Here is a 12,738-nt window from a genome sequence, read left to right on the forward strand (position 1 = left end):
ATTCTACTGGGCTATAGCCTTACCTTTTTTTCTAAAGAAACCGATTTCGTTATATTCGTTTATTCGTGTCGAGAATCAAGTTCTGCACTTGTATAAGTATGCGCAGAGACGTATGCATCTTGTCAGCGCGCTCCGTAGAAATGAGAGCAACCAGGCTGAGCGGAAATTCTACTGGGCTATAGCCTTTCCTTTTCTTCTAAAAAAAAACCGATTTCGTTATATTCGTTTATTCGTGTCGAGAATCAAGTTCTGCACTTGTATAAGTATGCGCAGAGACGTATGCTTCATGTCAGCGCGCTCCGTAGAAATGAGAGCAACCAGGCTGAGCGGAAATTCTACTGGGCTATAGCCTTACCTTTTTTTCTAAAAAAACCGATTTCGTTATATTCGTTTATTCGTGTCGAGAATCGAGTTCTGCACTTGTATAAGTATGCGCAGAGACGTATGCTTCATGTCAGCGCGCTCCGTAGAAATGAGAGCAACCAGGCTGAGCGGAAATTCGACTGGGCCATAGCCTTACCTTTTTTTCTAAAAAAACCTATTTCGTTATATTCGTTTATTCGTGTCGAGAATCAAGTTCTGCACTTGTATAAGTATGCGCAGAGACGTATGCTTCATGTCAGCGCGCTCCGTAGAAATGAGAGCAACCAGGCTGAGCGGAAATTCTACTGGGCTATAGCCTTACCTTTTTTTCTAAAAAAACCTATTTCGTTATATTCGTTTATTCGTGTCGAGAATCAAGTTCTGCACTTGTATAAGTATGCGCAGAGACGTATGCTTCATGTCAGCGCGCTCCGTAGAAATGAGAGCAACCAGGCTGAGCGGAAATTCTACTGGGCTATAGGCTTACCTTTTTTTCTAAAAAAACCGATTTCGTTATATTCGTTTATTCATGTCGCAAATCAAGTTCTGCACTTCTATAGGTATGCGCAGTGACGTATGCTTCATGTCAGCGCGCTCCGTAGAAATGAGAGCAACCAGGCTGACCGGAAATTCTACTGGGCTATAGCCTTACCTTTTTTTCTAAAAAAAACCTATTTCGTTATATTCGTTTATTCGTGTCGAGAATCAAGTTCTGCACTTGTATAAGTATGCGCAGAGACGCATGCTTCATGTCAGCGCGCTCCGTAGAAATGAGAGCAACCAGGCTGAGCGGAAATTCTACTGGGCTATAGCCTTACCTTTTTTTCTAAAAAAACCGATTTCATTATATTCGTTTATTCGTGTCGAGAATCAAGTTCTGCACTTGTATAAGTATGCGCAGAGACGTATGGTTCCTGTCAGCGCGCTCCGTAGAAATGAGAGCAACCAGGCTGAGCGGAAATTTTACTGGGCTATAGCCTTACCTCTTTTCTAAAAAAACCGATTTCATTATATTCGTTTATTCGTGTCGAGGATCAAGTTCTGCACTTGTATAAGTATGCGCAGAGACGTATGCTTCATGTCAGCGCGCTCCGTAGAAATGAGAGCAACCAGGCTGAGCGGAAATTCTACTGGGCTATAGCCTTACCTTTTTTTCTAAAAAAAACCGATTTCGTTATATTCGTTTATTCGTGTCGAGAATCAAGTTCTGCGCTTGTATAAGTATGCGCAGTGACGTATGCATCTTGTCAGCGCGTTCCGTAGAAATGAGAGCAACCAGGCTGAGCGGAAATTCTACTGGGCTATAGCCTTACCTTTTTTTCTAAAAAAGAACCTATTTCGTTATATTCGTTTATTCGTGTCGGGAATCAAGTTCTGCACTTGTGTAAGTATGCGCAGAGACGTATGCTTCATGTCAGCGCGCTCCGTTGAAATGAGAGCAACCAGGCTGAGTGGAAATTCTACTGGGCTATAGTCTTACATTTTTCCTAAAAAACCGATTTCGTTATATTCGTTTATTCATGTCGGGAATCAAGTTCTGCACTTGTGTAAGCATGAGCAATGACGTATGCATCTTGTCAGCGTGTTCCGTAGAAATGAGAGCAACGAGGCTGAGTGGAAATTCTACTGGGCTATAGCCTTACCCTTTTTTCTAAAAAAACCGATTTCGTTATATTCGTTTATTCATGTCGAGAATCAAGTTCTGCACTTGTATATAAGCATGCGCAGAGACGTATGCTTCATGTCAGCGCGCTCCGTAGAAATGAGAGCAACCAGGCTGAGCGGAAATTCTACTGGGCTATAGTCTTACCTTTTTCCTAAAAAACCGATTTCGTTATATTCGTTTATTCATGTCGGGAATCAAGTTCTGCACTTGTGTAAGCATGAGCAATGACGTATGCATCTTGTCAGCGTGTTCCGTAGAAATGAGAGCAACGAGGCTGAGTGGAAATTCTACTGGGCTATAGCCTTACCCTTTTTTCTAAAAAAACCCATTTCGTTATATTCGTTTATTCATGTCGAGAATCAAGTTCTGCACTTGTATATAAGCATGCGCAGAGACGTATGCTTCATGTCAGCGCGCTCCGTAGAAATGAGAGCAACCAGGCTGAGCGGAAATTCTACTGGGCTATAGTCTTACCTTTTTCCTAAAAAACCGATTTCGTTATATTCGTTTATTCATGTCGGGAATCAAGTTCTGCACTTGTGTAAGCATGAGCAATGACGTATGCATCTTGTCAGCGCGTTCCGTAGAAATGAGAGCAACGAGGCTGAGTGGAAATTCTACTGGGCTATAGCCTTACCCTTTCTTCTAAAAAAACCGATTTCGTTATATTCGTTTATTCATGTCGAGAATCAAGTTCTGCACTTGTATATAAGCATGCGCAGAGACGTATGCTTCATGTCAGCGCGCTCCGTAGAAATGAGAGCAACCAGGCTGAGCGGAAATTCTACTGGGCTATAGTCTTACCTTTTTCCTAAAAAACCGATTTCGTTATGTTCGTGTATTCATGTCGAGAATCAAGTTCTGAACTTGTATAAGTATGCGCAGAGACGTATGCTTCATGTCAGCGCGCTCCGTAGAAATGAGAGCAACGAGGCTGAGCGGAAATTCTACTGGGCTATAGCCTTACCTTTTTTCCTGAAACACCGATTTCGTTGTATTCGTTTATTCGTGTCGAGAATCAAGTTCTGCACTTGTATAAGCATGCGCAGTGACGTATGCTTCATGTCAGTGTTTTCCATAGAAATGAGCGCACCAGGCTGCGCGGAAATTCGAATGTGCTATATGCTTGTTTTTCTGAAAAAGCCGATTTTGGTACATACATTTATTCATCCCGATCATGGGGTTCAGCACCTATATTAGCGTGCGAAGTGATATATGCATTGAAGCAGCGCTTTACAGAGAAATGGGTACAGTCGACAGCATGAATATTCTACTGGGCTATATGCTTACTTTTTTTCTGGAAAAGCCGATTTTAGTATATTCATTTATCATCCCGCGAATTGAGTTCAGCACTTTTATTGGCATTGGAAGTAACCTTTGCGTCGAAGCAGCGCCGTACAGAGAAATGGGCACACCGCGCTCCACGGATGTTCTAATGGGCTATATGTTTACCTTTTTTTTTCGAGAAGCCGGTTTTGGTATATCCGTTTATCATCCCGCGAATGGGGTTCAGCCCCTTTGTTAGCATGCTAAGTGACGTAGGCGTCGAAGCAGCGCTTTGCAGAGAAATGGCCACACCCCTTTGCGCGGATGTTCTAATGGGCTATATGCCTACCCCTTTTTTTTTTTTTTTTTGAGGGGGAAAGCCGATTCTGGTACATCCGTTTATTCATATCGCGAATCGAGTTCAGCATTTATATTACCAGGCGAAGTGAAGTATGCTTCAAAGCAGAGCGTTCGATAGGAATGGGCGCGCCAGTTGCGTGGAAATTCTACTGCATGCGAAGTGACATAGGCGTCAGCTTTCCTGTTGTACTCGAAAAGCTTGTTTTAGTATATAAGTTTATTCATCCCTTGAATCGGGTTCAGTGCGTATATTAGCACGCGCATTGACGTATGCTTGAAAGCAGCACATTCGAAAGAAGTCAGCTTAGCCGGCTGCCTGGATATTCCACTGGGACATAGGCTTAATTTTTTTTTTCTGGAAAAGCCTGTGTTGGTATACCCGTTTATTCATCTCATGAATTGAGTGCAGCACGTATACCGGCAAGGCGAAGAGAAGTAATTAATATAGTCAAAATGAGTTCTGCGGGTTTCCGCAGAACCATTACTTTAATTTTTGCATTTGCTTAGAGTTATTGATAAGGCCGCCTTCGTACCGCAGTTTGCGAGCCGCCTTGTTAGCTTAGAGGATAGAGCGTCTGCCCTAGCAAGGCGGTGATCCTAGGTTCGAGTCCCGCATCAGGACGGATTTGTCTTCAACTGTGAGGCATTTCTTTTGGGGAAACAGAACGGGTTTCCTTTGTAGGAAATGCTACGATCGGGTGGATGTCTCATTTTCACTGTATTCATTACTTCGCTCCAAATTGCGGCTTTCCTTAGAACTATTACGTCCAATCTATAAAGTATGCCAGAGAGCACACCTCTTTTCTGCGCAATAAAGGGATAAAACGACGACATAAAGCCAATGTGTTTAGTATGTTGTCCTACAGCCTGTAATTGGTAAGGTTGTTGATGGTAGTCTAAACTTGATTGGCCTATCGACCATTTTAGGTCAACTTTCCAGTCGTATAGGCAATTTCAAGCGCTTTATTAGGTGATGGGTGACATGGCCTCCGAGTTTGGAGAAGCCTGCGCCATCGGAGGCCATTAAAGTGATGACAATCTTCATCATGTCGCTCACTGGTGGCGCGTCAGTCTGGCATGCGCATGCTGCAGCGAAGATCTGGAGAACTCAGCACATTTCAAAGGAATGCAAAAAGATTCACTCAGAGAGAAATGTAGGTAGCGTACCCCTCCCAGAAGTGCTTAGGTAATGGGCGGAAGCTTCATCCGTTCAGCAGTCAAGATAAGCAAGAGACGGTTAAAGTATTGTTGAAAAAAAAAAGCAGGTTAGAGATTGATACGACCGGACCTCTTACAGTCATGGCTTGCGGTACAAGGTAGATTTTGAGGGAAAATAGATTAAGGAGATGTACACTAAAATGCTAGATAAAAGAAACATGTATAGCACACCTGATTAAATCATGCAGGCTAGGTGACCATTTTTCACCTCTCCATTTCAAAGGGGATGCCATTGAAACATCATCATCATCATAACCACAGAGCGGTAACGGAGGGTTCTCAGGAATTCCAAGCGACGTCTCTGAGCGCGCATGATTAAAGTACTCTGCAAAACCGCTTGTTAGAGGTGCTTTAAGGGTGTTTTCAACCGCGCATTTCTCTTGCGCGGAAAACTAATTCCTGCGATCGGGGCCTAAGCGATATGGTCAACACCTCGTCGAAAGCGAGGGCCGGACCACTGGGAGGCACCTCGATGATGAAGTGCTGCAGGATGGTGGTAAGAAAGAGGAACGTCTCCATGTTGGCGATCATCTCCCCGGGACAAGAACGCTTGCCTGTAAGGAAGCGACGTTTTCGATAAGAATGTTTTGTTTCTCAGGCTTCAAGAGCTCGAGATATGCTGTTGCATTCCATATTTTGCGTCGAGCAATACGATGAACCTGAATACATGGTAATGGAGCTTTAGCATACCAGAGACGCACTAGCTGATACTGCGCAGCAGCATGCCAGAATAGGTATCCGACAACGGCAGCACTCGTAGTGACACCTGATAACATTGCGATCAACATACCGCGGTGAGAACACTCATGTGCTCCGCACAACTCTTTGCTTCAAGAGCAACGATTCAAATTTAGTGTTGATTATGGCGCTGCAAATGCGTTTAAGCCAGCTGCTAATCGTTGCGCCGTTACTAACTGTAACGAAAGTTCTGCTTCGTTTTAGCATTGGTTGACCGCAGTGTTACCAGATGTCACCACCTAGCGCTGCTGTTCTCCACCCCCGTGGAAGAGGGAACGCGTTGAGGCCCCCTACTGTTGCTAGGTGACCGCGCTGCTACTAAGTGATGTCACTACTAGCGCCTATACTATACTGGCTAGCCGCGTATTTCTCGGCGCCTCGTTTCAAAGGGTATGCCAATAGACATCATCATCACCTATTATCGTCACTCACATTTACTTTTACTGCGGCGTATATGCCCACGCTACATGCAGTACGTATCAGCTATGCCATACCTGGACATGGTGGTGCTTACCTTGACGTATGCGTATTAACAGTTGCGCATTAGCGCGATACCGTGCTGGGTAAACCCAGCCCTTATCTCACTCCTTCGTGTGCGCGCTTAGGCCACTCGACTAATGGGGAAAGGGAAAGGCGGAGGAGAGGACGAATACAAGTTCCTCTTCGAAGTACAATGGTTCGATCCTGAGGCTTCTCGTGTTCACCGATATCTATCCTCGCTCCCCGTCCTTTACTCCTATTCCACCACACGCATCTACCTGCGTCTCCTTTGCCTTGCATTGATCTGTAGCGTCATAGTACTGTCTTTTTAGACGCTGCGGCAATAACCTAAAGTATTAAAGAAGACGACGCTCTCACCACATGAGAAGGCGATCAGCCTATCAGGTTTGCTGGCTCGGGACCCTCCTTCGACCAAGAAGCGCTCGGGTCGGAAAACTTCTGGGTCTTCCCAGAAGGACGTGTCGTAGAAGATGGACCTCAGCGAAGGGACCACGACGCTGCCTCGTGGAATGACGTAGCCGCTTATTTTCGTGTCCTCCCTGGCACTGCGGTGATAGCGCGGAGAGATCGCATCAGGCAACAGCAAAAACGTGTTTTAGCGTTGCTGAGACCTAAAGCAGGATGCGTCAAGCCATATCACAGATAGCGCTATGATTTAGAGGATGAGAACGCGACAGAATGAGCTCCCTAGCCCTTCCCATGCACCTACTGGAAGGTATTGCGCATATGCAAAGCGCATATCCAAAGAAATTCACACCACACACGGCTACAAATACAATTTGTAAGCGCAGGCTACCAACTGATCCCGTTAAAGTGAAAAAAATGTCCATATATACTTTTGATCCAACCTAGAGAGCGTACGTACTGACACCTCTCTGGAAGGTAACTGGGCTGTAAGTTGTCTTGGCAGCAGCAACGTTATGCCCGCTCGTTATCCTACGTGCGGGTATCTCGACCACGTTCCTCACGGAGAGAACAACAATGTAAACGAGTGTGAACGCATGCGGTGGCTTTCCCAAATTGTACCAAGAGCAGGAGGAGGCGGCGAAGGAGGTCTTCGCGAAGAGAAAGACGAAGCCGGCTGGAAGCAGCGTCTTCATCCTCGATGTGGCAGCAGTGCGTTGAAACCCCAGAGAACCTCCGGTCAGCCATTTTCGAGAGTCCAGTTAGCCAAGAAAAATGTATTTTGCCTCATTGTATACTGTAGGCACATATTCTTGACGTTTTCAGGTATAAAGAAAGTGCACCACGCGTCCAACTCACGTGTGGGCTTTTTTTGTTGTTGTTGCACTTAACAATACAATTCATTGTCAAGCACTCCAGCTCCCCAATAAAGCTGATGCCAGCTGGAAGGTCCTACAAGTCTATAGGCTATTCTAACTTGCGTTGCTCCTGAGGGCTTAACCGGAAGTCTTCTGGTAACTCTGTAAGCATGAACAGGCTCTATAGCCCCGCTAAGGACAGCGCAAAGCGGGGTTTTGCTTGTTTCGCGAGCTCACCATCGCATGAGGCCGAAAGGGTTGATCGGCTCGCAGCGCGTCATCTCCCAGATGACGGCCTGCGTGTACGGCATCCTGCCGCGGTCTTCCCACAGGACGCGAGAACCTTGACCGCTTTGACCGACCACGACGTCGATCTCGGCCCGGACGCGGTTCTGCACCTCCGGCTTGGCGGCGCACGTCAGTACGAGCCACTCTATCGCGGAGCGCACGGTCTCGCTCCCGGCACCGAAGAAGGAGGAAGCGTTGCTAGTGAGCACGTCGCCTGCAACAAAGCGCATGGCCGACGACAAAGGGCGCGTTTACGAGAGGCAGTAAAGAGAAACGGCGTGTATGTTAGACCAGATAAAGTGTTCTTTCAAAATGCTGTTTTCGTTCATTGCGAGTTGATATAGGTTGATTACTGGAAGAAACAGAAGGAGAGATCAAAGTTCCTTTCGAAGTTTCGCGCCGAAACCGGAGCACAGCGTACGTCTGTGTTACGTCACCAATTTCTTTTTCTTCTCGTATTCGGTCCACCTCCTGGTTCAATAAAGGTTACTGAAACATGCTAAGTTTTGTCTATGGCATTTCGTTTTTTCAATTACAATGTATTCCCCTTTTACAGACAAAAAATTTACTACGTCCTAGCAGATGCCGTCAAAATTCATGACGTCACGGAAAACTGGTGCGTGATCTTCAAGGAGGCGTCTCTACCTGTCCTTCGCTCTTGCGTCTTTTCTGGCTTACAGTTTTCCTATTGCGGTAAAAGTGGCTTTCTTTTTATGGTAAAAGGCCAGCTGACTACTCCAGGCAGAATTAGTTTCCTCTCTATCATCCCTTAAGAGAGACACTTACTGTGAATAGTAAAGTGAGCTGTTAATAGCAAAATACGCCTTTGCAATAGCAATACGGCCACTGTTATCGTGAGAGGGGGCTAAGCCAGAAAAAGACTCAAGAAATATCAGCACAGGTGGTGACGCTACCTTTACCTTCAGGTTCCTGCACCAGCTGACTGTGAGCGCACGGATTTTGGCGACGTCTATACGGGCCTGGCCAATCGTCCCTTGGTCAGGAAAAGGACTACTGTCAATCTCGAGGAACCAGTTAGGCTCAGTTTGGTATTTTCCAAAACTTAATGTAGACAATGGGTGCAGAAGTATTCGCAATATTTCTCCGAGCGCCGACTGTATCTAGAAAGTCTCACAAAAGTGAAATTTGTCATCCACCAGAATAAAATCCGAAGCCATAAAGCAAACCGAAACGCCTTTTAGGGAAACGAAGAGCTTCGCAACTAGCGTCGAGTTCCATCCGCCTCCCAGGATTGAACTCGACATCACCGCCTTCACTCGAAGCACTGAAACATGACTAAGTCGAATGAATTCTGAAGGAATTCTCAAAGGGGATGCAGATGCACGGAAAAAGAAGGAAACGTTTTATCAGTTTCCTTAGCAGCTTCGTGTAACAATCTGATGGACGCTGACCTTGGCGTGTTGAATCTAATACACGTTGCTGAAACACAGAGACGCCCCGAAGGAGGCTGAAGGTTGGACGGCTCCACGTTCGTAGAAAAGTGCGCTGCAGATAACGCAGGGGCCAAAGACACAGGAAGACGATGCCGCTGGACAGGGAAGATTAGATGGGGCTATAGTTCATACTCATCGAATTACAGTTACTCTACATACTCACGCGTGAAAGTCTTCTTTTCTTGCTCTGGTCGTCTCATCTCACTGAGAAAACCATCAACGTAGTCACGAACCACGCCGCCCTGATGCGTTTTCTCATGAAGGTCTATTAGGGTCCTGTGGAGAGGGAAAACAAGGAACGCAAGGAGGGTGTCTCAATAGCAATTCATTGCATCACAATGTGTGAAATTCAATCTTGTCAACTTAAGGAATTTTAAAGCAGACAAGAAGAAAGACTCTTCACCTAAGACTGAAATTGAAAGAACTTGCAAGTTCGTATCTCCCATGCGTACGGTGACGATAGCTGGTGTACATGTATATTCTCTATAGTCCATCAAGCAGGGCTTGATTCAGGCACATGCTGACCGCCTTGCGCTAACAAGAGGCAGAGCTGTGCTCCATGGTGAAGCCTCTGAGCTAACTTAGCAAATTTTCCGCAGCGCGTATTGCGGTGCCATCTAGCAGGCAGTCTGCGAATTATTGCAGTTGCCTCCGAAATATTGGTGACGACCTTTGCGTTTTCTCCCATAGTTTATCTTTCTTTTTTGGTCAGTAGACATACAGAGGGTTTCAGTCAAAATGGCATGAACCAGTGAAAACACTTAAGTACAATTTTGCGCGATTACACATATTGAAGGCACCTGTGACACATAAGCAGCTTCAGCCAAAGCGCTTCACTAACCAATGCAAACACTAAGCGTAACTGGCTATCACAAGTAACTTTTCGCACCATTACCCATCTCGGAGGATCACATGACGTACAAAGGTCTCCAGACACGGACTCTCACAAACCAGTACAAAGACGTTCAACTTGCCATCGCAAGTATAGAATGTCTGGTTGACTCCCGTAACACCGAACTCGAGCTACTCGGCCAGCCCACTCACTCCGAGAGGCGATCCCTTCGTATCATGGCGCTCCTGAGCCTCCCGCATGCTCCGATGCGAAGGACGGACAGCACTCTGCGCAGCCACGGGAAGAAGTTCATGGACGAAATCTGTGCCGCCAACGCCGGGATCCCATCGGCGAGCTCGTCCAGCTCGACACGCTCGGGGCTGCCGTATTCGAACCTCCGACCGTAGACCAGCGCCGTGATGACGTTGGACGTGCTGGACACCAACAACGAGGAGATGGCCACGGGCTCGCCCTTGCGAGACGCCAGCTCACGAACCACGTTCGACAGTTCGTCCTGCATGCATGCGGCAGTGGTCACATCCGCAACGGTTCAGTAGAACATAAGACCCGGGTGAAACACGCTGTTCTCTGCTCGCTTGGCTTGCTTTCCTGATATGGTTGTGACAGCAGCGCATGCTTTCTTTTTTCGCGTATGGCGAGGCGCGGCGATCGCGATTGTGCCCGCGTTAGCGCAAGTTCCGCGTCAGTTATGATAAGAACTTCTGCGCCCGCAATGGGAATGTAGCTACTTCGGACGGCTAGGCAAAGTTCACGTGCCAGCTATCGCAGTCACCGATGGCTCCCTGCCCTTAAAGGGCCCCTCAAACAGGTCTGGCCATATTGAGCTGACAAGCGCAGAGCACACATTGCGCGATAACGATCGTGTCTGATCTGAAATTTCACACCGAACGCCGTTTTTCCTCCTATTCGCGGACGCCGTGCTCCAAGCCAGATGGTGACGTAGTCATGCCCCTGCGTCTACGCAGTCGTGTCCGCAGTGTGACATCGCTCGTGGTGACGCGTGACTTCTAGAATTATTCAAGACAACGTCTGTTATCTGTGCGATCTGTTGCTTGAATTGACGAACTGAAGTTTAGAAAAATAATAAAACACAAACAGAACGTCTGCGCGCTTTTTTTTTTTACTTCGCACCGAAGGAAGAAAGATGTACTACCGCTTCGCCTGCTTGTTCCCACGGTCCTGCGGTCACGTGGGCAGGGACCGAAACTATGCCATTTTCTACGGTGTTCCAGAGCGTAATCATGCTCTGCGATCCGCTTGTTCTGCCTCAGTATTCGTGCAGTACAGAATTATACCGCTAGTCATGTTTCCTTGTGCACAGCGCGCAAAATCGTGCGCTGCGCGAACGATGCAGTAGTTCGCGCGCGACGCCGTCAGCGGAAGTGCGCAGCGCCGAAAAAAAGAAAGCGATGAGCAAAAAAAAAAAAGAAAGATGAAGTCGTGGACCGTGATATATTCAACACGTGATCCTCGAGTTCCGGTATGGGAGAACGCAGGGAATGAATTTCGCTTGCGTAGGCTAGACGGTGCGAGTGGAGAGAGCGTCTTGCTTGGCAGTGGAGCCCGCCTGCTGAAATCATGGGTTCGCGGCACTGAAATTGCTATTATTGGGCCGATTTGAAAACTTTTTGCGGGCGGAACGCTCCCTGGAGGACACGTAACAACTTCCAGTTCTCTGTCGACGTTCTCTCTCTCTCTCTCTCTCTCTCTCTCTCTCTCTCTCTCTCTCTCTCTCTCTCTCTCATTTTTCTTTTTGGTCAGGTACTTTACGAAATCAGGCTGCGACACGGTTGCATTGTGGTTATGCCACTGATTAATGCTCCATGGAGTGGCACTGGGCTATGAGCACACATCGACACTCACGACACTGATTTCCGCGAAACTATTCCGGACACCGTCAAATTCCACCATGCTGATATTTTGGCCCAATCAGAAAGGCAGTAGCAGCCCTGTGCGCAAATCGGTGCTCACAAGATGGTGAATTCAACAACATGGCGGAATTTCCCTATGTCCACAATAACGCCTGAGAACAGCACCTCCCGGTGAAATCAGGAGCTACGTCCTGCAGTTAGATGCCCTGGCAGTGACGCGCCTATTATTAGATCGAAAGCCGAGGTCACTGAACGGTTTGCCCGAACTAAGTAAACCGAAGAAGCGCTTTTAAAGGGATATTAGAAAAGAAACACATAATGATCCGGTGTCCTTTCAAAACACTCTTTTCGTTATTTAGTGGTAACACATTGATTATCGGACAAAAAATTTAAGCGAAAGTTCCAGTTTATTTATTTTCGCGGCGAATCCTACGCGTCGGTATAGGTCGGTGTGACGTCACGCATTTTAAAGAACTTTTCTCCGCATTTCGACCCTTGTGCCCAACGCTCTTAAATAGCAACGTTGGTGGTGGCTTCGTAAAGGCTCCTGAAACTTGGGAAGTTCGATCTACATCTTATTTTAAACAAATAGAATGCAGTTAATTTCTACCGACAAAATATTAATTAAGCTCGAGCAGATCCAATGAAAATCTACGGAGTCGCGGCGATTTACAAGCGCCGCCAACCATCTTTCGTTCTGTTTTCTTTTTTTTTTTCTTCCTCTCTGGCCTACCAAGCCTCTTATGACGTTAAGAGTGACTTTTTTGGTGTGTTATACCGGTGTCACACGTTCACTTTTGATTGCCATCGTGCTCGATCCGAATCGAATTTCTTGATCGTGATCGACAATGATCGCTGCTACACGGTCTAAAGATTCGGATCCAGTTGGGTGAGCTCA

At 46.7% G+C, this 12,738-nt stretch overlaps 1 protein-coding gene across 1 annotated transcript in view; it reads right to left on the minus strand.

The window, feature by feature from the left end:
- Positions 1-4,602: 4,602 nt before the first annotated feature.
- LOC142585359 (cytochrome P450 2J4-like) overlaps positions 4,603-12,738 on the minus strand; it is a 34,869-nt gene continuing 26,733 nt past the window's right edge. Inside the window, exons 4-8 of the mRNA XM_075696072.1 lie at positions 10,161-10,462; positions 9,280-9,392; positions 7,612-7,876; positions 6,470-6,657; positions 4,603-5,427 (exon numbers count right to left, since the gene is read on the minus strand). Of these exons, the coding sequence (XP_075552187.1) occupies positions 5,237-5,427; positions 6,470-6,657; positions 7,612-7,876; positions 9,280-9,392; positions 10,161-10,462 (1,059 nt within the window). The 3' untranslated portion in view covers positions 4,603-5,236. The remainder of the gene's footprint in view (positions 5,428-6,469; positions 6,658-7,611; positions 7,877-9,279; positions 9,393-10,160; positions 10,463-12,738) is intronic.

The sequence above is a fragment of the Dermacentor variabilis genome, chromosome 6 (assembly GCF_050947875.1).
Source record: "Dermacentor variabilis isolate Ectoservices chromosome 6, ASM5094787v1, whole genome shotgun sequence".
Taxonomy (NCBI): Eukaryota; Metazoa; Arthropoda; class Arachnida; order Ixodida; family Ixodidae; genus Dermacentor; species Dermacentor variabilis.